Source organism: Citrus sinensis, chromosome 3 (genome assembly GCF_022201045.2).
Source record: "Citrus sinensis cultivar Valencia sweet orange chromosome 3, DVS_A1.0, whole genome shotgun sequence".
In the NCBI taxonomy this organism is placed as follows: domain Eukaryota; kingdom Viridiplantae; phylum Streptophyta; class Magnoliopsida; order Sapindales; family Rutaceae; genus Citrus; species Citrus sinensis.
This window is the reverse complement of record NC_068558.1, coordinates 14,382,149-14,409,417: the sequence shown is the minus strand read 5'-3', so window position 1 is coordinate 14,409,417 and position 27,269 is coordinate 14,382,149. Positions and strand designations below refer to the sequence as shown.

The following is a 27,269-nucleotide window of genomic DNA, read 5'->3' as shown; positions in this document are numbered from 1 at the left end:
ATTAATAATTCAATAAATTTATAAGATAATAAAAAATTATTTTCCTATATAACCAATTTAATTAGTATATAAATTAATAATTACCTGCTTTTATAAAATAAAAGTTGCTCTAAATAGTTGAATTTATAAGATAATAAGAGGTTAAACAATCTATCTAGATTTTACGCTCCCATCTACTATTTGGGCAAGAATCAAGGCTGGCAAGCACGTGCAGGAGAAGAGGTTTTGCAAGTCTTTGGTGACAAGAAACCTGACTTCGATGGATTGAATCACCTCAAAATCGCAAGAATATATAACTGTGGGATTTCATTGTTATCACTAATATTTTCATCATACAATTAATTTTAAAATTCACATGAACTAAAATAATAAATATATCTGCTGAGGATAATAATTTAAATATTATTTATTACTATAAGAAAAATGTCATTTAGGCACAAAATTTATGTGGCAAAACACTCAAATTATGTGTCTTATTCTTTTTTTTTTTTTTTTTTGCCACAGAAATTTTTTTGTCACATTTCATAGCCTTAACGAATAATAGCAACCGTGAATTTTCATGGTAAAAATCTATTGCACAAGTTAGAGACCTCATTGTTTAGGGCAAAATATTTATCTTGGTTTTCACGGATAAAAGTTGGTTTGTGGCTAAAAGTAAAACATTCAACCGCGAAACCTATTGTGAGTGAATGCGACAGCCTTTAGCCATGAAGTTATTTTGTCACCAATGACTCTATGTGACAATGCTAATCGTTGAGGCTAAATAACATGTTTTTGGTTGGATGTAAGATCATTAGTCACGAAGTGTTTGTGGTGAATTTGCCAACCTTTGGCCACCAATTGGTTTTGTCACTAGTTACTCTATTTGGCAATACTACTCATTGCGATGAATAACAGGTTTGAAGGTTAACTGTGTGATCATTAGCCACGATTCATTTGTGGCAAATTTGACAATAATTTGCTATGAAATTATTTGTGACTAATTAGCTTTGTTGGGCTTATATTTGCCACGAAAATCTAATTTTTTAGCCACATAAATTTGTGTATATATACTATTTAATTATTAAGCTAATTTATTACTAATATTTAACATAAAATTTTAATATTATATTATTTTACTTGTCACATTTTTATATATCAAATTCTTTTTATAATTAAGAATCTATAAAGCTATTAAAATTAGAAATTAAACTCTATTATGCATTTTAAAATCAAAGCACAATATTCATTGCACATAAACCAAAATACATATATGTCTAATGATATAATAGACAAGGCCATCACCAACATTAGTTTTTCAATTCACTAACAAAAATTAATATAAGCCTAGGACACAAATTAATTAAGTTTCCAAGACAAACACACTAATTAGTTTTAAGTCCAATGCATGCAAAAGTGCACTAGAAAATCATGATCTAGATTGCTGAACCGATCTTGACTTTGAAGCATTAGATGACTTGATATATGAGAGCTTATGAGAGTCTCAAATTGGCTAAGCCTATTAGACAAATCATTTATGGTGGTCTTAGTTGATTGAAGCTCACCCTTTATTTCTTGAAGCTCATTATTAGTTGCTTGAAGTTCTATCTTTATCGACATTAGCTCATTGCACAATTCTGAATCATTCTTATTAGATGTTGAAGCTTGTAAATGACATGATTTTTTATGCACTCCAAGTCTAAAAATATAACCAGATTTCTTACCACACGCCACTTGAGATAGTTGTTCATAGCTAAGTGGTTCATATCATTCATTAACAAGTTTCTCTAGAAGTTGGATCATTTTGTCCTTTAAATAACAATAACAAAAAAAAATGAACAATTTAAATAATGTAAAATATTTGACTTTTAAAAAAATAAAGTATACATATCTTGATTGTGCCTCAGAATTTACCTATCTTTTACTAGCACGATGGTGAGTAAAAAGAAATAAATTAGGGAAGCTTTGCAAGTTTGAATGAAGAGAAAATTATATCCTTTTCACCTTTTAAACTTATCTTTCAGACTTTTAAGAAGATCGATTTCTGCTAATTATATTGTATATCCAACATACTTCCCTATACTTTTTATTTATCTATATATTCATTTGTTTCAATGTATAAAATTGACTTTACTAAAACCTAAAACCTTAACTATATATCCTCATATACTAGAAAGAAGCAACAATAACTTTAGAATTAAGAGAACTAAATATTAAATTAGTAAATTAGCATACCCAAAAATGATTAACAAAAAAAGTCAGAAACTTAAAAAAATTCAACAAAGAAAACTTCTTTTCTTTTAAAGGGGGATGCACAGAAGTTTCAACAGTATTAAATAACAACCCAACAATACCAAAAGGAAAACATCATTACGTGTATAAATTGATATATCTAGTTTAAAGAACGAAACACAATTTAAGATTGAGTTTCCCAATTCCATCTAATTTAATTAATTTTGGACAAGATCCGTTTCTTCTTCACTCCTACAATATCTTAATTACTATGCATCCATCAAGTAATTATTATTCCTTGCAATAACAAATAAAAAGTCACAAGAACTAAGAGAAAATACCAAATAAATAAAGTAATTGAAGAATTTATAAATAATGAAATTACCGAATTTTTGAAGACTTAGGATTTGAAATTGGAATGAGGAGCAGATATGAAATTGACATCGAGGTAAAAAGAAGGATTTGTGATGGCTTTAGATGATGAGGGAGGATTCATAGATAGATAAAAGGGTTCATCATGACATGGGACGAGAATTTACTCAGCATGAGAAATTTCAGTGAAATTTAGGTTTTGAAAAAATTGGATTAAGTTTTGGCATGATAAATTGCTGCTTTTATTATTTAGGTGCCTATTGATAAACTGCTTTTACTCAATGTTATATTAATGAAAGTACATCTACTTCTTTAGTGACATGTATTTTTCTAAAAGTAATTTCATAACACTATGCTATTTAATAATTTTTCTTATTTATTAATACCATAATTATTTTGTATTTAAACTTATACAATTAGTCGTTTTTAAGAATTGGTACTTAAATTTATTTATTTTATTCAAGTAACAAGATATTTTGTATATATTTGTGGGTGTTAATATTTTGCTAATGCTTTTTTACAATTAAGTTGTTTCTTGGGTTCACTTGACAAGAGATATGTATTTGTACAAAAGTGATTGTTGCTTGCAGATGAATCCCTTTCCCAACTGTTTCTATATATATATATATATATATAGACACACACGCACACACACAATGACAAGTAATAATTCATGACTTTCTTTTATGTTAAATACTAACACAAATACACAATTCAACATTTATAAGTTCAAGTGTTATTGGTATGTGTATAAAATTAAGTATATTATTATATAGATATGTGTATAGACCAAACTTACAATTAATATTCAATTTCTTGAACTATGCTAGTATTAATTAGTCCAACTAATTATATACGTAACACAATAGAAGATAATTTCTTATTAGCCTAACGTATTATATAAGTAACACAATCTAAGGTAATAATTCATTAGAAATATATTATGAATGTGTTATAAATAACTTATAAAATATAGAAATTCATTTATATAAAAATTTTAGACAATGTTTATTCTATCAAAAAATTATATTTTTTTCTGGAACTTTTTGTAACCCTACTTTCCTAATAGTAAATTTGTTGCAGTTATTAAAAAAAATATTTTTAATATTAACAATAAAGCATGAATAAATTTAAAATTGTGAACCAAATACATTTTGGCTACAAGTTTTTTGGTTAAAGCATTGTACCGCCGCGAATAAATTTGTTGCCTATATTTTTATTTTTGTGACCAATGTTTTGTGGCTATAAGCAGCACATAGAGCCATGATTTGATTTCGTAGCTGAATTGGTGGCCAAAACCAATATATATAGCCACAAAGTTCTTTCGTGGCCAAAACTTTAGTCACAAACTTTCATGGTTAATATTGAGGCTAACTGTAAGGTGTGAAATTTCTTGATCCGCGCGCAAATTTTTAGCAACGAACTTTATATTCGTGGCTAAAAAATAGTATTTAGTCACAAATAATTTGTGGCAAATGGATGATTTTAATATTTATAATTTTGCTCACAAAATTTAGTTATAATACAATATTTTCCTGGTTAGATGTCATTATAGGCCAGAAAATTTGCTTCGTGGTGAAAAGACCATTTTCTTGTAGTATACCGCACCCTATAATACTTTTAGGTAGTGTTTACTTTCTAGAGTGGGAGTGTGGAGTGTGGATTCCTCCCACTCCAGTGTTTACTTACCTTAAAAAATGAGGGAGTGGGAGTGGGAATCCGTGGGTCCCACTCAATTTTAGAGTGGGAAGTGGGATTCCCACTCCCATGGGGGGAGGTGGGAGTGGGAATCCACTCCCCCCTCTTCCCATTTTATCCTTATAAAAATAAATAAATAAATAAATAAAATTTAATAAAATAAATAAATAATATTTAATAAAATAAATAATATTTAATAAAATAAATAATATTTAATAAAATAAATAATATCGTATTTATTAAAAATAATAATTATATCATATTTATTTTATTAAATTTAATAAAATAAAAATAAATAAATATTATATTTAAATTAATAATATTAAACATTAATTTTAATAAATATTAATTATTTATTTATTTAATAATAATAAATATTTTATTCTAAAAAAATATTAATTTTGTACTATATTATCAATAATAATATTTCATTTGTGTTGCTATTATTAATAATTTTTATTCACATAATTTAAATTAAAATTAATAAAAAATTATGATTTACATAATTAAGAATATTAGTAATTATTATTAATTTATAAATATAATAAAATATTTATTTTATTTTCCAAATATATTTTTTAATTACAAATTATAATTCTGTACATAAGGATAAAATTGTAATTTAAAACAATTTACTCCCAATCCAAGACAAAGTAAACAAATAATTAGGATTCTGATTGACAATCCATACTTTCATTTAGTCTAAGTAAACACCCTACTCTCACTCCCACTCCACACTCCTAATCCAAGGATTCTCACTCCTTAGGATTCCCACTCCAATCCAAAAAGTAAACGCAGCATTAATATGTTTGGCTATCCCAAATCGTAATTTGATTTTTCCATGCTTCTGTGAATTCCAAGTTATCGCACAACAAACCAAATACTTATTTTATTACAAAAACTGAAAATAAGTTTCAAATTCAAGTACTAATCACAACACACCTGCATTTCACAACAACAGCAACAACGGCAGTAGCTACAGCAACAATAACAAGAAGGTAAAGAAGCTGTCACACAAGCTGCTTATTCAAAACTAAATGCACACAGTTAACTGTTTTAATCTCAAATGGCTCCACCAAAAGCACAATCCCCGGCTGGAATGGTACTCCCTAACTATGAAAATTTTCAAGTCCTGGTCTGTAGTTTCTCTGTTTTCCCCTTTTGATCTCAATCAGCTTGTCGTGGATATACCAAGGGAAGCTGAGAAAATGGTCTCGATTAATTCCTTCTCCTTTATACCGACCCCTGTAACTTGGATGGAAAGTCACATGGTACCAATATGAAGCTTTGGCGTATACATCTTTTGTCAAATTTGGTTGCATCTAGAAGCTACTGCATCTAGAACCCTTGAATAAGCAAAGTTGGCTTTGACAGCCGGCCAAAGAAAATGTTAAAGAATTTGGCAGCAGCAAATTTGGAATGAAGAAAAAAGAAGAAAGAAGAAAATAGAAGAATGAAGACGGTGGTAAAAATAATAATTTAATAGCCATTTTTTGGCTATAAAAGACAGAGCTCCTCATTTCATTTTGTATTCAATTCCATCGAGAGAAATCTTTCTTTCTTTGAGTGTTGAGAGTTTTCAAGAGTTTTCAAGAGTTTAATAAACTCTTGCGTGTCTAGTGAGTGAGAGATTGGATGTATTGGGGTTTTGGGTAGTGAGCTAAAATCTTACAATACTTGTAATCCTTATTTCACTAGTAAAATATTTCCTTCTGTTTTCGCCCGTGGATGTAGGCTAAAAGCCGAACCACGTAATTTTCGGTGTCCTCTATTGTGCTTGTTCTTTATTTTTCTTCTAATTTTATTTTAGCTGCGTGTCTGCTTCACCCACCAATTTCCTAACAGTGGTATCAGAGCTATTGGTTGTATTTTTTGGAGTCAGGAACTGTTCACGTAAGGGGTACTATTCATGTATACGGCACTGTATACGTATACGATACTATTCACGTATACGATACTGTTCACGTATACGATTTTGTTCACGTATACGGTACTATTCACGTATACGGCACTATTCACGTGAAACGGTGGAAGCGATCCAAGAATTTTACGGTGCAAAGCAGGGAATAGTGGTGTGAGTAAAGCAACTGTGTGATTTTGTACATGTCTAGGAAAGTTCTATCACAAAGGCGATAAAAGCTTAAGGAGTCTGGGTTTTAAGTGGGACCATTGTGACCCCTCCAGTCTTTCCTGGGAACTTTCCTGGTGTGCATTCTCACACATACTCACAACTATTCAAGGTGGTACACTAGCTTGTGTGCGGTATTTATCAACAAAATGGCGGCAAAGTATGAAATTGAGAGGTTTAACGGAAATAATTTTTCGTTGTGGAAAATGAAGATGAAAGCTGTATTAAGGAAAAATAATTGCTTGGTAGCAATTGGAGAAAGACCCATGGAGATAACTGATGGCAAGTGGAACAAGGTAGACGGCAACGCCATTTCTGATCTACACTTGGCACTTGCAGATGGAGTATTATCCAGTGTGGCAGAGAAAAATACAGCGAAGGAAATATGGGATACTCTCACAAAATTGTACGAGGCCAAGTCACTACACAATAAAATCTTCTTGAAGAGAAAACTCTATACTCTTCGAATGGCAGAATCTACAATGGTGACCTACCACATCAACACCTTGAAGACTCTATTTTCACAACTCACAATGTTGGGTCATAATATAGAGGAGAATGAACGTGCAGAGCTTCTACTTCAAAGTCTACCAGATTCGTATGATCAACTCATCATCAACCTGACGAACAACAATCCAGTGGAGAGTCTAGTTTTCGACGATGTTGCAACCTCCGTATTAAATGAGGAGAGCAGGCGAAAAAATAAGGAAAACAGACAAGCAAGTTCGCAGCAAGCGGAGGCGCTATCGGTGACGAGAGGGAGATCAACAGAACGTGGCCCTAGTGGGAGTCAAAGTCATGGTAGATCAAAATTCAGAAGTAATAAGAATGTTAAATGCTACAACTGTGGGAAGAAAGGGCATGTCAAGAAAGAGTGTTGGAGTAACCAGAAGAGAAAAGAGGGCAAAGAACCTGAGTCATCAAATGCTCAGGGGTGTGTAGCAAGTACCTCGGATGATGGCGAAATACTCTACAGCGAGGCAACAACTGTTTCAAAAGGCAGAAAACGACTGTCTAATGTCTGGCTTATAGACTCAGGAGCTACCTGGCACATGACCTCTAGGAGAGAATGGTTCCACACATATGAACCTATCTCAGGAGGATCTGTATATATGGGAGATGATCATGCCTTGGAAATCGCTGGTATTGGTACTATCAAAATAAAAATGTTTGATGGTACAATTCGCACAATTGGAGAGGTACGACATGTCAATGGCTTGAAGAAAAATCTATTGTCTTTGGGACAAATGGATAGTCATGGGTGCAAAACTCATGTGGAGAATGGAATTATGAAGATCGTTAAAGGAGCGCTTGTATTGATGAAGGCAGAAAAGATCGGTGCTAATCTATTCATGCTTAAAGGAGAAACACTACAGGAGGCTGATGCGTGTGTCGTATCAAATGGAGAAGAGTCAACGATGATGTGGCATCTTAAACTTGGCCACATGTCAGAACAAGGCTTAAAGATTCTCTTTGAGAGAAAATTGCTTCCGGGGCTCAAATCGGTAAGTTTACCATTTTGCGAGCATTGTGTTATAAGTAAGCAGCATAGATTAAAATTCAGTAGATCTATTGCTAGAAGTAAATGCATTCTAGACTTGATTCATTCTGATGTTTGGGAATCACCGGATATATCCATGGGAGGTGCAAAGTACATAGTGACTTTCATTGATGATTATTCTAGAAGATGTTGGGTGTATCCAATTAAGAAAAAGTCAGATGTATTTTCTGTGTTTAAAGAATACAAAGCGCGGGTGGAACTTGAATCTGGTAAAAGGATCAAGTGCTTGAGGACGGATAATGGTGGAGAGTATACAGGCGACGAGTTTCTTGCTTTCTGTAAGCAAGAAGGTATTCAGAGGCAGTTCACGGTGGCATTCACTCCTCAACAAAATGGAGTGGCAGAGCGGATGAACAGAACTCTTACAGAAAGAATAAGAGCTATATTGAGGACTGCTGGTCTACCCAATTCATTATGGGCAGAAGCAGCCAAAACTGCCTGTTATATAGTAAATCGATCACCATCTACAGCGATTGGGTTGAAGACGGCGATGGAGATGTGGACTGGAAAGCCAGCTGATTATTCCTACCTACATGCATTTGGATGTCCTGTGTACGTGATGTACAATGCCTAAGAAAGAACAAAGTTGGATCTAAAATCTAGAAGATGTATCTTCTTAGGGTATGCTGATGGAGTAAAGGGGTATCGTCTGTGGGACCCCACTGCCCACAAGATCGTCATCAGCAGAGATGTTATTTTTGTAGAAGATCAACTGCAAATGAAAGATGGAGATGATGGCACTGTAAAAGAAAAGTCAGAAATTGTGCCGGTATATGTAGAAAATAATCCAGAAGATTCAGATTCTTCTGAAGCAGCACCAGAGCACGAGGAACAAGAACCAGTCGAGTCCGAAGCTCTAAAAGTTCGTCGGTCAACTCGTGAGAGACGACCGCCGGCGTGGCACTCGGAGTATGTCACAGAGATCAACGTTGCATACTGTCTTCTAACAGAGGATAGAGAGCCTTCAACTTTCCATGAAGCTTTAAACAGCTCAGATGTTGCTTTGTGGATGACAGCAATGCAGGAAGAAATTGAAGCTCTACACAAGAACAAGACATGGGAACTTATACCACTACCACACGGAAGAAAAGCCATTGGGAACAAATGGGTCTACAAGATCAAACGTGATGGCAATGATCAAGTGGAGCGGTATCGTGCGAGATTGGTGGTGAAATGATATGCTCAGAAAGAAGGTATTGACTTCAACGAGATATTTTCTCCGGTAGTTCGACTCACAACAGTCAGAGTAGTCTTGGCGATGTGTGCTACATTTGACTTACATCTTGAGCAGTTGGATGTGAAAACTGCATTTCTTCATGGAGAACTTGACGAAGAAATATATATGCTCCAACCAGAAGGTTTTGCAGAAAAAGGAAAGGAGAACTTGGTTTGCAGGTTGAACAAATCTCTATACGGTCTCAAATAGGCGCCGAGGTATTGGTATAAGAGATTTGATTCCTTCATCATGAGCCTTAGATACAACAGACTCAGTTCAGATCATTGTACATATTACAAGAGGTTTGAAGATAATGATTTCATCATTTTGCTGTTGTATGTGGATGACATGTTGGTAGCAGGTCCCAACAAAGATCGAATCCAAGAATTGAAGGCACAGTTGGCTAGGGAGTTTGAAATGAAGGACTTGGGACCAGCAAACAAGATTCTAGGGATGCAATTTCACCGAGACAGAAATAACAGGAAGATTTGGCTCTCACAGAAGAATTACTTGAAGAAAATCTTGCGACGCTTCAACATGCAAGATTGTAAGTCAATTTCTACCCCACTTCCTGTTAATTTCAAATTATCCTCAAGTATGTGTCCTAGCAATGAAGCAGAGAGGAAGGAGATGTCTCGAGTACCGTATGCATCAGCAGTGGGAAGTTTAATGTTCGCTATGATATGTACAAGACCGGACATTGCACAAGCAGTGGGAGTAGTCAGTCGATACATGGCGAATCCTGGCGGAGAGCATTGGATAGCTGTGAAGAGGATTCTGAGATACATCAGAGGAACCTCAGATGTTGCATTATGTTATGGAGGATCAGAGTTTACTGTCAGGGGCTATGTGGATTCAGATTTTGCAGGAGACCTTGATAAAAGGAAATTCACTACTGGTTATGTGTTTGCACTTGCGGGAGCAGCTGTAAGCTGGGTTTCGAAACTGCAGACCGTTGTGGCATTATCTACAACAGAAGCAGAATACATGGCAGCTACACAAGCTTGCAAGGAAGCTATTTGGATACAAAGATTATTGAAGGAGCTCGGGCACAAACAACAGAAAATTCTTGTGTTTTGTGACAGTCAGAGTGCCTTGCACATTGTAAGGAATCCAGCTTTTCATTCCAGGACAAAGCACATAGGAGTTCAGTATCACTTCGTTCGAGAAGTAGTGGAAGATGGAAGTGTGGATTTGCAGAAAATCCATACGAAGGAGAACCTAGCAGATGTTTTGACCAAGCCAATAAATGCTGACAAGTTTATATGGAGTAGATCCTCTTGTGGCCTAACAGCAACGTAGGCAACATGATTATGGCGAAACAGAAAGGATGGTGTGGAGATTGATTGATTATCAATCTAATCTCCAAGTGGGAGAATGTCAAATTTGGCTGCATCTAGAAGCTACTGCATCTAGAACCCTTGAATAAGCAAAGTTGGCTTTGACAGCCGGCCAAAGAAAATGTTGAAGAATTTGGCAGCAGCAAATTTGGAATGAAGAAAAAAGAAGAAAGAAGAAAATAGAAGAATGAAGACGGTGGTAAAAATAATAATTTAATAGTCATTTTTTGGCTATAAAAGACAGAGCTCCTCATTTCATTTTGTATTCAATTTCATCGAGAGAAATCTTTCTTTCTTTGAGTGTTGAGAGTTTTCAAGAGTTTAATAAACTCTTGCGTGTCTAGTGAGTGAGAGATTGGGTGTATTGGGGTTTTGGGTAGTGAGGTAAAATCTTACAATACTTGTAATCATTATTTCATTAGTAAAATATTTCCTTCTGTCTTCGGCCGTGGATGTAGGCTAAAAGCCGAACCACGTAATTTTCGGTGTCCTCTATTGTGCTTGTTCTTTATTTTATTTCCAATTTTATTTTAGTTGCGGTCTTGCTGCACCCACCAATTTCCTAACATCTTTGTGGCTAGAACCTGAATCATTCTTCTTCTTGTTGAACCAGGCCCTGGCTTCTTTTCTCAAGGACCTTACAGAAAAACTGATTGCTTCCAAGTCTCTTTTCTTATCAAAGGATTTTGCCATTTCCATAATGCACCTACTTAGCATTTCAGCCTCAGTTTTGATCCCATAATAATCCATCAAGTTCCCCAACTTGTTATCGTACTCAGTTCTGTACTTGAAACCATCAAACTGCATTGCCACTTCCTTAAAGCCATTAACTTCCATATCAGTATCATAAAACTGCATTGCCCCTTCCTTAGCGAAGGATTTTATGGTGGTTGTTGATGGTGCAATGCCGTTTACCTCTCGATAAAGATTCCCAACGATATGCTGTGATTCATACCAGGTTTTGTCTTGCTTCTCCATAAAGTCTGGATATATCTTGACGCGTAGTCGACTGGGTATTGTGGCTGCCACTCCAGTTTTGGAGAAGTCCCCAACAATGGAGGATAACTTCACAAGATCAGGGCATCGGTTACTCATCGCCTTGTCAGGTTCTGAATATGCATACACGACGTGGGCATTGCAAATTATGCCCAGGCTGTCATTGACTATGTAGTCGGCAAAGTATTCCTCTACATCCTACAACATAGAAGCAAATATGTTAAGGGACAAAGAAAAAGATCAATCAGACTAAAGAATGACAAACAAATGATGAAAGTGCATTTGGATTGAAGAAATTACAAATGACAGAATGCAATGACTAAGCAATTAGAAGAGTTCATTCATGTTTATGAATCAAATAAATCTTAAAACGTTACTAAAGATTGAGCATTACCTCGATTGTTACATCACGAGCCAAAATCTTTTCTGGAGCTGGAGTATAAGCCGTGGGCTGAAACTGAAGTGGAGGAATACGATCATGGTCCCAGCAGACAAAGTAGATCTCACCGTCCTGATCACTTCCAGAGCATTCATTTGTGTGGGGTCTAACAGATAAATGTCACCATTGTCAGTTTACACAGGCATATATCTGAGCATTCATCAAAATAGAACAAGTCATAAAACAACATTCCAACAGAATCTAATGAAATTTGCATTAACAAAAGTCTTCCTTGGAGGGGGAGCTTACCGTTCTCCTTTTGCCGGGAAAAGAACACAATCCACCATGTGGTGCAAAGCTGGCACATCCACAGCTCTTAGCACACGCATGTCTCCTGGGTGTAGACATGGTTTTTTAGCAACAACCATCAATCCCTCCACAATATTAAATTCATCTGACCGGCTGTTGTAGGAATTGTCCAAGAAATCTCCTTCTGGAGTCAGAACATTGAACAAATACCTGACCATATTCTAATGTGCCTTTTTCATCAAGACATCCCATCATTGCTTGTCCATTCTGAATAAATATCCTTGCTCTGGTTCTCAGCTCCAACAGATTTGATGCGTGAAATGTCTGTGGCATCATTGATAGAAACGGTTCTGCATCAGGCTTATAACCACAGTTAAGCAGTTCCTTCAGAACATTTGTGTTCTCCGCTGAAGACATCAGTTCCAGTGCCTCCTGCACCTTCGAAGAGTCTGTTAAAATGGCATCTAATCGTGCTACGACCTCTCTCTGCTTCCTTTCAAAAACATTATCTAATCGTAATCGTGCTACGCCCTCTCTCTGATACTTGCTATTTGCCAAAATGTCTAAACTTGTGCTTTCCGATTTGTACTTGAACATATTATTTCTCAATGTAACTTTGTTGATGAAGTTGGATCAACCGCTACAATACCTTTGTATCCGCCATATCGAATTTGAAATGCCGATGGAGTATAAATCGCGTAACCACATTTTTTAGCCACAGTTTCAGCTAATTCGGCAGATATTTTCCCTATATCTCCGAGAAACAATATGTAAACCCATCATTCTCAACCTCTACATCAGGAATGATTTCGATATCACTGCTATCAACATGCAATGCCTCTCTAGATGAGGCGAAAGACTGACCAAGTCTAGCAGCATACTTTGTAACATTCTTTATCTCTCGAAAATCACCCATTCTTTCTCGAATATCTGCTGCAGTAAGCTCAGGCCTGGAAGCAAACATCCACAAAGTATTTTCTCTCTCTTGACTATTTGAAAATGCAAGAGTTTCAAACTTCTTATCTCCGATGACTATCCCATTTCTTAGAGTTGAGAGTACTCTTTCATAAATTCTTGTACGCCTTTCTCCATTTGTAGAAGATATCTGAGGAGACAAAACTGTTGAATATAACTTACCCAAGTCCTCATCAACAAAAGAAAGACGAAGAAAATTATCAATTTCATCAGGATAACTTCGTACCACACGATTTGATAGACTGATCTCTGGACCACAGAAATAAACTTTAGATGGGGTTACCAGAATCTTGTTTACATAAATCAACCCACCATCTAAGGCAACAGCAGGGGAAGTAGGAAATTGCCCAGATGAGACATGCTTCCTATATTGCTCTCTGAGCCAGCTTACAGGGTCATAGCAGCATTCTCTTAGATGAAACAGCATCTCCAAAGCATGTTTTCCATCCTGATTCTACTTGGATCGACCAAGCGAAAGAATCCCATGAGGTGGACTGATCATTGGGGACAAGATCAGAGTTGCAAGAGAATACAAAACCTGGCAGTAGAGTGAACTGGACTAGACTTTCTTTGTAGTGAAAGAAATCTTTCAGAGCTTTCGGAATAAGAGCCCTGCTCGGAAGTTCCAAACATATAGCAGAAGATTGTCCAATGCTTGATGATGAAGTAAAATCAGTTAGATTTTGAAGATTTTAACAGAGAAGATGAAAATTGCAATTCATTATCTCAGCAGAGATTTCAGAATACAAAATGGTTTGAGCTTAGTTTTTTTAAGTGCTCGGATGGAAGCTCCTAGAATTTTCTAGTTCATCAACAAACTGTAATCACGCCAGTGCAATTGGAATAACAAACTCTAAGAGCTAAATTAACAATCTGGAATACAATGAATATCAACCGTCTATTAATAACTAACTAGCTAATTGATCAACGGTAGAGGAAGCTCTGCATAACAGTTTTGCCAGCCAGGATGTTTCAGATTAGCACGAGCTGATTTCATCACAATTCCTAAGTGAGCAGCTGGGCTTGTATTCAGAAACATTCCAGCTGGCACTCCAAGATGAGTTGACTCATGTTCAGCTTCATCTATATAACTGGCAACAGAAAGCAAAGAAAACAAGGCTTCAGCTATAACATTTGCAAGAAGTAAACTGATCAATCATACATCACGGTATTGCAGTTATAGCTTTATTTTAAGTGATCAATTTACAAGTTAATACATGACATGAGGTGATTCTGAAAAAAAGATAACATATTAATTAGTTGTAATGCAAAAACCTGAATGACAAGGTACCTCACCGAGTGACCACTGGGCCGGTGTAGCTCAATTTGCCAAATGCTTTCATTGGAGAGCTCAAGCTTATAATCCACAGATTCATATGACAGAAAGAACCCAAACTTTCTGAGGTCCGAACACAATTTCACCGAAACATTTTCCTGTGACCAGAACACAGAAAACTTGTCCTTGGAAATTTGGCATCCAAAATTCAACTTCAGATCTCCACCCAACTTGTAATGCGGGGTCCTCTTTGCAAAATGCGGGGTCCTTCTCTTTGCAGAGGAAGCTTTCAGAAAAGAATTCCCGTAGGACAGACGCTCACGAGCCAAGCACTTGATGAAATCTGCAGCTTCCACAGTTGTGAACTCAACTATCGCATGTGCTCTTGAACCTTTATTTTGTCCAACTTCTACACCAGAAACAGTTCCTTCACCGGTGTGTTCCTCCAGAAATTCCTTCACGGCTTTGGGAGACGCAAGTGAAGCAAATCCATACAACATGATCATCTTAGCCATTTCGTCTAAACAATTTCAACTGCAGTTTCAATTTTACATTATTGAAGCTAGCAACTCATACAATTACGAAATCAATTAACAATAAAAAGCAACACATTGATACAACTTGGCCCATTGTTGTGAATCAGATCGAGCTCAATGAGACAGCAAGGGAAGAGACCCAGCCTGCAGAAATGGAAGAAGCCCAACCCTTGAATGAGACTCAAGCTAGAGAGCATCCCAGGACAGGTCCAGCTCGCGCGAGAAAGAAACAAGGATGGCTCAAAAACTCTGTCGTTTGAAGAATGTTCGAGAATGCTTGAGATATCAGAGTAACGAATATTGTTCTGTTTTCAATTATTGTTTTGTTGTTATTATCAATTTTATTCCATTAGTTAGTTAAGGGTGCTTGGATGTTTTGGAAGGCAAGAATATATTTGTACTGTCAAGGGACCCGTGAGGTCATTCAAGGAAAAATATCATTTGTCTTCTTCTTCTCAATTTCGCCTCCTTTCTTTTCTCTGTAATTCCCCTGCTTCATTTCTTCTCTGTTCAATCTCTCTTCCAAATCGATTGGAGCCTGCACTCGCTCAAAAAGTGGCGTATCACACATGCTCATACAGAAATATATAATTACGACAGAAAGCAAATTCAAAACCCAATACAATAAGCGGATGAGTTACTAGAAAAGAGTGATTACTCACAGAAGCTTGCAGCAACAGATATCAATAAACACGAACTAGCTTTGTGAGAAACAAATGGTGATCAAGGAAGGTATAAATAGATAGATAGAGCTCATTAATGCCCTGATCTTGGTCTTCAGTTTTCAATACTGGTAAACTTGTCGCATAAGCTGACTTGGGTATGATCGTCGGGCCACATTGATTGTGTAGCTGCCTAAGTTAGCACCCAAATTCCCAAGCGACTGACACGTTTCGACATCTCATAGGCTAGCATGAGTTTTGTCCCATGAAATGGTTAGTTTTAATTGAACTCATTGGGTCGGACCAAGTTAGAAAGTGTCATGTTGTCTCTATAGTGTCTTCGGTAAGATTCTTCAGTTAAAGTAATCATTCATGCATTTTTCCAGTGCGACAGTCTCCATAGTTTCATGCAATAAACAATCAATCATTTACATACTCATCAGCAAGATACTTTCTCTGTTGGGTGGTGGCACAAGATTATTGATCAGCTAGCAAAGTTCTGGAATGTTCCCGCCATATTTTAATGATTTGATAAGAGAAAAAGTGTTGCACGAAATTAATTTTCATTCAAGAAACATATATTTTAATGCTAGGAAAAAGCAGAAAAGTGAGAATGAGAATATATGCGCCCCCCCCCCCCCCCACCCCCCCCCCCCGCGGCGCCAAACAAAAATGGCATGATATGGAAAGAGAGTGGGACCTTAGCCTCTTGAAGAAGGGAGAATGATGAGATACTTCAAAAATATTTCGGTTTGCATAAAGTTGTGGAAACAATAACAAAACTTGCATGCCAAGTAGAAGTAGACAGCACTGTGTGATTAGTCAGGATCATAGAAGCTAAAGCTATATCCAATAGGAGTAAAGTCCTCATTATTCCATACACTTTATGACATTTGCATTTCGTAATTCATTTGCAAATTAAATTCCCTAAGCTAATTAAGCTATTGAATAAGTTAATTCAGCTATCCAATTAGATTTTTGACAAAATTTGTATATTTGTAATTTGTAAATGATTCTTATTGTTTTTCAAATTATGTGTGTGTGTATTTTTGTTTTCAGTAAAAACACTTCTACAACATGATTTAAATTAAATATGTGCATATTTCTAGTAGATATATAAATTACTCTTCCTCTAATTTTTTTCATTAATCTCTTGGAAATCAACAATTAATCTTCAAGCCAAAAAAGAAGCAGTTTAATGAACATAAGAAAACCACTATTTTAGAATTGTCTCCGCAAATTTGAGAAATTGAGTACATGAGGAATTATACAATCAATTTTTAATTTTATTTTACTCTGAAAAATCTCAAATTAAAATAATTATGCTTCGAAAATAAAGCTCGGTTTATTAGGAGCAATTTCGTATGATGGCTTTTGTTGCTTTGCTGAGTCGCGACAATTCCGGAAAATAAATCTGTTATTCGGCTCTATTTGAATCTCATTGAAACGGCACCACTTTTACCAATAAGTAGGACTTTTGACCACTTAAAACTCTCCATGAAACCCCTATTGATTATTTAGGTAATTTTAATTTAAGAGGTTTTAGACCAACCTCGTTTCATGATATATATTTATATTTTAAATTTAATTGAAAAAATCATTTATTTTTTGAGAAAAGTAAAAGAGCTTAGAGTCATGGGGATATAAACTGTATAATAGAATGAAATAATTTAATATTTTAAGATTTAGATGCATAAATGAAACTTAAAAGAAATTTTTTTGGGTAAAATTTGATGGAAAATGATTAATTTGTATTTGTATTTTATATATTAAACGAGGGGTATTTTTGAAAATAAAACTCAAAAAGGGTGTTATGACTTATAAGGACTTAGAAGGGTTTTAAGAGCTCAACTCTTTACGAATAATTGCTTACGGTTACTTTTTTTTTTTTTTGTTTAATAAGGGCTCTGTAAAAAGAGCTAAATCGGAACAATACGGGGTTTAGCAACCCCAATCATGTCCTGCAAAATAACTGAATAAATGCCCACAGGCGGGCTAGTAAAAAAATGCATCCCATTAGGGAGAGAAAGAGCCATATTGGCCATGAAATCTGCAACTGAATTCGCTTCGCGATAGATGTGAGTTAGGCAGACTTGCCAGTTCCTATCAAGAAGATCCCGGATTGCAACCACTAAAGCATAGGAAACATTGGGCACGACTACCTGCTTGGAAATCATTTGTGTAACATACAGACTATCCACTTCCACCAATAGCCATTTTATGCCAGCCTCCCACGCCAAGATTAGCCCTTGATAAAGACCCCATAGCTCCGCCATAGCCACCGTACACTCCCCAATATTCATACAAAATCCCGAAATCCAATTTCCAACATAATCACGAATAACGCCCCCAGCTCCTGCCTCATATGAATTTCTAACGGAACCATCCGTATTTAATTTGCACCAAGGCCATGTAGGAACCTGCCAGCCGACAAACATCTCTCTTCTCCTCGGTTGCTGACTCATATGAGAAAAATTAATTCTATGAATTTCATTTGCTCTAGCCATAACATCCATAATGATTGCTGAGCTATCCACCAATTTTCCTTCGACCATGAAATGATTTCTCCAGAACCATAGCCTCCAAACGGCCACCCCAAAAACACACTCCCAAGGAATGTGAGAAGCAAGCTTTGACTTGTTCTGAAGATTAACTACAATCCAGTCCCGGAGATTAGCGTGAAAGAAAGAGTTATAATCACCCTCTGAAACAAGACACAACCATACCCGTTTGATGCACGGGCAGTCTCTCAAAGCGTGAAGAATGTCTTCAACCGGAGCCCCACACCTATCGCATGCCATTGACACAGGAATATGACGTCGAACTAATTCGCCATGAGTTTTTAAGCTACCATGCATAATCTGCCAGAGGAAAAGCCGAACCGACTGTGGTCCCTTCCACGACCATGCAAGGCTCCACATTTCCTCTTTGATGGCGGGATTTTGGCTGCAGATGGAGTCATATGCTGAACGGACAGTAAAGATGCCTCTGTGGTCAAAACTCCAAAAAATTCTATCAACACCTAGCTGAGGCGCGGGAGGCATAACTGATGCAATTTGCATGAGGATAAAGTTAGGTAGCAAATGCTCAAATCTCGGCCAGTTCCAGCCCCCATGTTCAGTGACATACTCACTCACCGGATCATTGATACGCTCGTGCGGGATTGGCTGGATGGCAAGCGTTATCAAGGGTTCGTGCTTTGTTGCCCAACAGTCAAACCAGAACCGGACTCTCCCCCCGTTGCAAACTGACCAGCGAGCTCCATGCATGGTGTCTGCCCACGTTTTCCTGATAGCCATCCAGATCCTAGACCCTTGTTTCTCCGGAAGTGTAAGCGGTAAGTTTCCAATATCCAAACCATATTTAGAACAAAACACCTTTACCCATAATTTTTCCGAATTCGAAACAACTTCCCACGTTAGCTTCATCAACAACGCCTGATTCATCACATCCAACTTTTTAAATCCCAAACCTCCGTGGGTCTTTGGCTTACAAATTCTGTCCCAGCCCACCATACTTAGCTTGTGCCTCTTCGAATTCCCATCCCAAATAAACCGGCGACATGCCGTGTCAATTTTCTGCCGCACCGGGGGGGGAAGTAAAGTTGTTTGCATTGCATAGATAGGCATTGCCTGAACCACCGATTGCGCCAAAGTTACTCTTCCAGCAAAAGATAAATGCGCGGCATTCCATCCAGTAAGCCTCATGTTCACCTTATCCAAAATGGACTGATAAGTAGCTTTATTCACCCGCGAGTGAATTAAAGGCATGCCAAGGTAAGAACCCAAATCCTTAGTAGCCGAAAAACCCAATGCGTCACCAATAAGCTGGCCATCTCTAATTGATACATTTTTAGAGAAAAAAACTTTGGTTTTCGATTTATTAACCTTTGCTTCAGAGCTTCGGCAATAATTCTCCAACACTTCGTCAATTATATAGGCTTGATCAACTGAGGCTTCTGAAAATAAAAGTAAATCATCAGCGAAAAAAAGGTGAGTTAGGGGAGTTCCATGTTTGGCCAACCGGATTGGTTTCCAAAAGCCTTCCCTCACAGCTTTAGAAATACCATGACTTAAACGCTCAATGCAAAGCACAAAAATGTATGGAGATAGAGGATCTCCCTGTCGAATTCCTCTCCCCGGGGAGAATTCCTCTGTAACCTCTCCATTCCACAAAATGCTCATTTTAACTGTAGTAACACACTCCATGATGAGCCTAGATAGCTGAATCAGAAAACCAGCCAGCTGAAGAGTTTCGAAGATAAACGACCAATTGAGCCGATCATATGCCTTCTCAAGATCGACCTTGATAGCCATAAGCCCTCGCTTGCCTGTCTTCCGTCGCATAGAATGAACTACTTCTTGGGCAACAACAATATTATCGATAATGTGGCGGCCAGGAACAAAACTGGTTTGATGTGGGCCTATAATTTCAGGCAGTACAGCTTGTAAACGGTTCGCAATTATTTTAGTCACAGTTTTATAGGCTACCGTACATAAGCTGATAGGTCTAAACATTTTTAAACTAGTAGGATGCTCCACTTTAGGGATCAACACTAAAAGAGTAGTATTGACCTCTTTAGGGATCCTACCAGAGTTAACCGTACAGCTTACGGTTACTTTCATTAACAAAAAACTCGTATTAATTTAAAAGCAAAGCTATTTAAAAGAAAAAAATTAAACAAAAAGAAGACAAATTAAATACCATCGACGGGAAGCATGTTCAATCCGTATTTAGATTTTTTAAGCTTACAAACCAAGTGATTATTTTACTTGAGATGAACCCTTCCAGTTGATCTACCTCTTCCTTTAGATCTCCATTAAGGGAAGCAGTTTTCATGTCTATTTGATATAATTCTATATGAAATGTGCCAACAATACCATGATTATCCAAAAAAAAATTCCTTATTACAAACTGAGAGAAAGTTTCATGATAATCAATTCCTTCTTACTAAGTGAATCTCTTGACCACAAGTCTAGTCTTACATCTTTCGATATTGCCTGATGAATTTCTTTTGGTTTTAGAAACCCAATTATAGCCAATGTCTTTTCATCTTTTAGGCAACTCTACTAGATCCCAAACTTGGTTATTAGCCATTGAATCCATCTCATCCTTCATGGCATTATACCACAACATGGATTTACTACAACTCACAAGTAGTAAAATGTGGTAGGGTCATCTTCAACACCAATGACAATGTCAGATTCTTGTAGGTATACAATATAATCAGAAGCAATTTCAGGTTTTCTCATCATTGTAGATCTTCTTAATGTTACATCAATATCCTCTTGAGGTGGATCTTGAATAATTGGATCTTCAAGATTATTTTCTACATGATGCGGCTCTACAGGAATTGGTTGTTGATAATCTTATAACTCTTGATAATTATCTTGAATTACAATTAATTTTTCTGAAGATTCAAGAGTAGGTTTTAAACTTGGATCTAGCTCAAAAACTAAGTTTCAAAGTTGACTAGTTCCATTGTCTATACCATTCTTTAGCAAACATGCATTTTTACTTTTATAATTTCAGAATTATGGGATAGATAATAAAATCTATATCTCATAGATCTTTCCGCATAGCCAATGAAAAAACCACTAACTGTCTTTCAGTCCAGCTTTTTCTCTTATGGATTGTATATTCTAACTTAAGCGGGACAACCCTATTCATGCACATGTTGTAATTTAGGTTTCCAACCTTCCATACTTCAAAAGGTGTTTTAGGAACAACCTTTGTTGGAACTCTATTTAATACATATAAAATAGTTTTTAGAGCTTCACTCCACAAGGATAATGGGAGACTAGAGTTGCTTATCATATCTGAACTGTGTCCATTAATGTTTAGTTTCGTCTTTCTGCTACACCATTTTCATATGACGAGCCTAACATTGTGTATTGAGCAATTATACCTTCTTCCTCTATAAACCTAGCAAATGAACATAATCTTTGTCCTGATCCCATGTACCGACTGTAATATTCTCCACCTCTATCTGATCTGACAATTTTAATTTGTTTTCCTAATTATTTCTCTGCTTTTACTTTATAAAAGCAGCTAGTGCTTCACCTTTATCATAAAGAGAGTATAGATACATATATAATGAATAATAATCAATGAAAGAGACAAAACATTTCTGGCCATTTGAGCACACTTATGAAAATGGCCATAAATGTCGGTGTGTATGACTTCTAATATGTCAAAACTCCTCTTAGCACTTTTTTTTTGTCTTGTTGGTATTCTTTCCCATAATGCAATCCGCACAAATATCAAAATCAGTAAAGTCAAGAGTCTCAAGGATGCCATCCTTTACTAATCTTTTGATTTGTTCAATGAAGATGTGGTCTAATCTTCTATGCCATAACATGGAGGATTTCCCGTTTAAAACACCTCTATTTATACTAATATTACCATGCAAAGTCATAGGTTTATAATCAAAAGTAGGATTTAAATAAAGTTTAAATAAACCATCATCTAAAATTCCACCACCACCAACAACAACAGAGTCTTTAAACAAATGAAAAGATGTTCCGGTGAAATTAAAATTGAAACCAAGAGGTAAAGGTTTTGAAACAGTGATAAGGTTTCTAGAAAATGATAGAATTAAAATATTTAATCAGAATTTAAACAAAGCTAGAATTAAGAACAAGTCCGTAGGTGCTCATAGCTTCTACATACGAAGGCATCTTATTCCCTGAATATATTGTACGTTCATTGTTCACTAGTTTCCATTGGTTCTAGAAGCCCCGCATGACATTAGCAACATGGATTTTAGAACCAGAGTCAATCCGCCAAGTGTTTCGAGAAACTTATACCATATTAGATTCGTACCACACTAGAGATATAGGATTACCTTTCTTTTACAACCCAAGTCTTGTATTTGGGGCAAGCCTTCTTCATGTGTCCTTTGTTCTTGCAGAAAAAGCAATTAACAGCATCCTTATTGACTTTATTAATAGATGCCTTTCGTTTTCTTTTCCTCTTCTTGTCCTTTTTCTTTCCGTGGGTCATAGGGACAAGATCAGAGTTGCAAGAGAATACAGAACCTGGTACTAGAGTGAACTGGACTGGACTTTCTTTGTAGTAACAGAAATCTTTCAAAGCTTTCGGAATATGGGCCCTGCTTGGAAGTTCCAAACATATATCAGAAGATTGTTCAATGCTTGATGACGGAGCAAAATCAACTTCGCGAACTCGGTGGATTTCGTTCTCGTAAATCATAGGAACGCCATATAACTGGGAACAGAAAACAAAGAGTAGAAGCTTTTAGCTTCTAACATTTGAAGGAAGTAAACTGATCAATCATACATCACCGTATTGAAGTTATAGCTTTATTGTAAGTGATCAATTTGCAAAAAGGCATTTTTTCTTTATATATGACATTAATTGCATAGGGTGACTCTTCTCTAGAAAACGACTTCATATTAATTAGTTGTAATGCAAAATACAAACCTGAATGACAAGATACTTCGCAGGGTGACCACGGGGGCGGTGTAGCTCAATCTGCCAAATGCTTTCATAGGATAGCTCAAGCTTATAATCCACAGATTCATATGACAGAAAGAACTCAAATTTTCTGATGTCCGAACACAGTTTCACAGAAACATTTTCCTGTGACCAGAGCACAGAAAACTTGTCCTTGGAAATATGGCATCCAAAATTCAACTTCAGATCATCTCCCAACTGATAATGCGGGATCCCTCTCTTTGCATAATGTGGGGTCCTTCTCTGTGCATCGGAAGCTTTCAGATAAGAATTCCCGTAGGACAGACGCACACTAGCCAAGCACTTGATGAGTTCTGCAGCCTTCACAGTTGTGAACTCGACTATAGCATGTGCTCTTGAACCTTTATTTTGTCCAACTTCTACATCGGAAACAGTTCCTTCACCGGTGTGTCCCTCCAGAAATTCCTTCACAGCTCTGGCAGACACATGTGAAGCAAATCCATACAAACTGATCTTCTTAGCCATTTCGGCTAAACAATTTCAACTGCAGTTTCAATTGTACTTTATTGAAGTTTGCAACTCATACAACACCAACTTACGAAATCAATTAGCAATAAAAGGCAACGTATGCTCATATAGAAATATATAATTAGGATGTAAAAAAAATTCAAAACCAAATATAAAATAAGCAAAGGAGTTACTAGAAAAGAGTGATTACTCACAGAAGCTTGCAGCAAGAGATGTCAATAAACACTAACTAGCTCCGTGAGAAACAAATGGTGATCAAGGAAGGTATATAATATATAGACTGAAAAGCTCATTAATGCCGCCATTCTTGGTCTTCAGTTTCAATACTAGGAAACTTGTCATATAAGCTGACTTGACTATGACCTTCGGGCCCCATTGACAGTGTAGCTGCTTAAGTTAGCACCCAAACTCCCATGTGACTGACACGTTTTGACATCTCATTGGCTGACATGAGTTTTTTCCCCTGGAATAGTTAGTTTTAGTTCAACACACTGGGTCACACCGAGTTAGAATGAGTCATCGTGTGTCTATGGTGTCTTCATAAGATTCCATAGTTTCATGCACAAAACAATCAACATCCACATCAGCAAGATGCTTTCTACAGGAAACATATATTTTAATGCTAGCAAAAACGAAAAGGTAATAACGAAAATATACGGCTCCCCAATGGCATGATAGGGAAGGAGAGTGAGACCTTAGCTGCTTCAAGAAGGGAGAATGATGAGACGTGGATAGATACTTTTGAAATATGTCCCCCAATGGCATGATAGGGAAGGAGAGTGGAAACAAGCTTGCATGCCAAGTAAAAGTAGAAAGCACTATTGTTTGATTAATCAGGTTCATAGAAGCTAAGCTATATCCAATAGGAGTAAAGTCCTCCATACACTTTATGACATTTGTATTTCGTAATTCACATGCAAATTAAATGTGCTAAGCAAGTGTGTCTCCCTTCATTGAGATATAATGTAGTAGTCAATTAAGATACTGAATAAGCTAAATAAGCTATCGAATAAGATTTATGACAGAATTTGTATATTTTTAAATAATTGTTATTATTTTCAATTTTTTTAATATTTGTTTTTAATAAAAACACTTCTACAACATGATTCAGATTAAGTATGTACATATTTTTAGTAGATATATAAATTACTCTTCCTCTAATTTTTTTCATTAATCACTTGGAAATCAACAACTACTCGTCAAGGTAAAAAGGAAGAAAAAATATAATCCACTCCTCAACTTTTATCAATAAAATCGAATCACTATTTTAGAATTATCCACGCAAATTCAAGAAAATGAGTACTTGAGGAATTAACTAATCAATTTTTTCAATTTTACTCTTAAAAATTTCAAAAATTAAAATAATTATGCTTTGAAACGTAAAAGTGGGCTTATTAGGAGGAATTTTGCATGATGGATTTTGTTTTGGGCTTTGTTGCTTTGCGAATTGCCAGAATTCGGAAGACAAAACTGTCGTTCGAACTCTTATTTGAATCTCATTGAACCGGCACCACTTTTACTAATGAATAGGGCTTTTGACCCCTCGGAATTCTCCACAAACACAAAACGCGTATTGATTATTTGGGTAATTTTAATTTAAGAGACTTTAGACCAACCTCATTTCATGATATATATTTATATTTTAAATTTAATTGAAAAAAGCATTTATTTTTTGAGAAAAGTAAAAGAGCTTAGGGTTAAGGGGATATAAACTACATAATAAAATAAAATAATTTAAGATTTAAATGTATTTTATAAATAAAACTTAAAAGAATTTTTTTTTTGTGAGATTTGATGGAAAGATGATTAATTTGTATTTGTATTTTATGCATTAAACTAGGGGTATTTTAGAAAATAAAACTCAAAAAGGATGTTATAAGGATTTAGAGGGTCTTAAAAGTCCACCTCTTTATGAGTAACTACTTAAGGGTACTTTCATTAAACAAAACGCTCATTAATTAAAGAACAATGCTATTTAAAAGAAAAAATTAAATAGAAAGAAGATGAATTAAATACCACTGATGAGAAATTTGTTTTAATCCAAATATAGATTTCTTAACCTTACAAACAAAGTGATTATTTTTAGTTGAGATAAACCTTCCAGTTGTTTCATGTAAACCTCTTCTTTTAGATCTCCATGAGAAAAGTGGTTTTCACATCTATTTGATGTAATTCCATATGAAAATGGGTCACCGATGCCATGATTACCCGAAAAGAATCTTTCTTAGAGACTACAGCGAAAGTTTCATGATAATCAATTCCCTATTGCTAAATGAATCCCTTGACTGTAAGTTTAGCTTTGCATCTTTCAATATTGCCTGATGAATTTCGTTTTGTTTAAAAATATCACTTATAGCCAATGGCTTTTGTTCCTTCAACCAACTCTGAGAGATCCCAAACTTAGTAACCTTTGAATCTCATCCTTCATGGCACTATGCCACAACATGGATTTACTACAACTCACAGGCTGTAAAATGTTGTATGGTCATCATCAGCACTCTTGTAGGTGTACAATATAATCATAACTAATTGCAAGTTTTCTCATAGTTGTAGATCTACTTAATGTTACATCAGTATCCTCTTGAGGATAATCTTGAATAACTGGATCTCCAAAATTGTTTTTCTACATTATGCGCCTCTTCAAGAATTGGTTATTAATAATCTTGTAAATCTTCATAATTATCTTGAATATACAACTAATTTTTTGAAAATTTCAGAGTAGGTTCTAAATTTAGATCTTACTCAAAAACTAAGTTTCGCGGTTGACTACTTTTATTGTTTGTACCCTTCCTTAGAAAACATGCATTTTTTTTATAATTTTAGAATTATGGGATGGACAATAAACTCTATATCCCTTATACCTTTCTACATAGCCAGTGGAAAAAACCACTAACTGTCCTTGAAATTAACTTTTTCTCTTGTGGATTGTTATGAATGGCAAAAAACCCGACCTGAGTTTTTGCTCGATTAACTGAGCCCAAAATTTTGAGAAGGTTCAAGGGTCAGATTAGGGCTTAAGATTAAATTTAGGTCAGGTTTCGGGCCCTTCCTAGCCTGATTTGACTCGACTCTAACTCTAAAAAAAAAGAGGTATGTAAATAGCAGTTAATCATATAAAAACAGAGAAAAAATTTTTAAAAGTCTGTGCAAAACTTTACTATACATATTTAGTTTAAAATCAATTGGGAACGGAGTAACTTAGAGCAAGAGGATGATGAAATTGTGCATGCACAAGCATTGCCTGAGGAATCATCAAGGGTTGCAAATATTGTAACATCATAATCTTTGCAGGCTTTCTCTCAATTCTCGAATCCATTCCATGCAAGTACCCATCAAACTCATTTTCATTGTGATGTGAGCAAGCTGTTAGACCTGGCATGGTGAGCACCTCCGTGTCTCTTAACATTCAAAATCCTAGCAAGCTTTGATACCCCAACTTCAGGCCCCATAAAACTTAACGGTATCTAGGGACAACTTTAATATCAAAAACACATTAGAAAAACATTGCAGCAACCCTAGAAAAGGCTTCGGCTGTTGGTGGCAATGCATTGTTTGTTTTTGACATGGTTTTTATTTATGTTTATTTATATAATTATATAGTTGAGACGCTGAGTATAATATTTTTATCGTTTTATATTTATG

General features: G+C 35.8%; 2 protein-coding genes and 1 pseudogene across 8 annotated transcripts; all 3 read right to left on the bottom strand.

Moving 5' to 3' along the window:
* Window positions 1–5,170: 5,170 nt before the first annotated feature.
* On the bottom strand, window positions 5,171–13,818 carry LOC102610981 (RNA-dependent RNA polymerase 1-like; annotated as a pseudogene).
* LOC127901514 (RNA-dependent RNA polymerase 1-like) lies at window positions 13,681–16,134 on the bottom strand. 5 transcript variants are annotated; one of them, XM_052439023.1, is made up of 4 exons: window positions 15,660–16,133; window positions 15,083–15,535; window positions 14,477–14,995; window positions 13,681–14,276 (listed from the first exon to the last, which is right to left on the bottom strand). In XM_052439023.1, the coding sequence occupies exons 3-4, from the start codon at window positions 14,974–14,976 to the stop codon at window positions 14,102–14,104; spliced, it is 675 nt and encodes a 224-aa protein (XP_052294983.1). In that variant the 5' UTR covers window positions 14,977–14,995; window positions 15,083–15,535; window positions 15,660–16,133; the 3' UTR covers window positions 13,681–14,101. The 5 variants fall into 5 exon arrangements, with proteins under 5 accessions (XP_052294983.1, XP_052294985.1, XP_052294982.1 ...); XM_052439025.1 differs by lacking the exon at window positions 15,083–15,535 and having other exon boundaries at window positions 15,660–16,134; XM_052439022.1 differs by having other exon boundaries at window positions 14,477–15,535.
* Window positions 16,135–22,292: 6,158 nt separating this feature from the next.
* On the bottom strand, window positions 22,293–23,948 carry LOC127898658 (RNA-dependent RNA polymerase 1-like). 3 transcript variants are annotated; one of them, XM_052439019.1, is made up of 3 exons: window positions 23,822–23,948; window positions 23,106–23,643; window positions 22,293–22,889 (listed from the first exon to the last, which is right to left on the bottom strand). In XM_052439019.1, exons 2-3 carry the CDS (start codon window positions 23,622–23,624, stop codon window positions 22,503–22,505), a joined length of 906 nt encoding a protein of 301 aa, XP_052294979.1. In that variant the 5' UTR covers window positions 23,625–23,643; window positions 23,822–23,948; the 3' UTR covers window positions 22,293–22,502. The 3 variants fall into 3 exon arrangements, with proteins under 3 accessions (XP_052294979.1, XP_052294980.1, XP_052294981.1); XM_052439020.1 differs by having other exon boundaries at window positions 23,106–23,693; window positions 23,822–23,945; XM_052439021.1 differs by having other exon boundaries at window positions 23,106–23,660; window positions 23,822–23,899.
* Window positions 23,949–27,269: the final 3,321 nt, after the last annotated feature.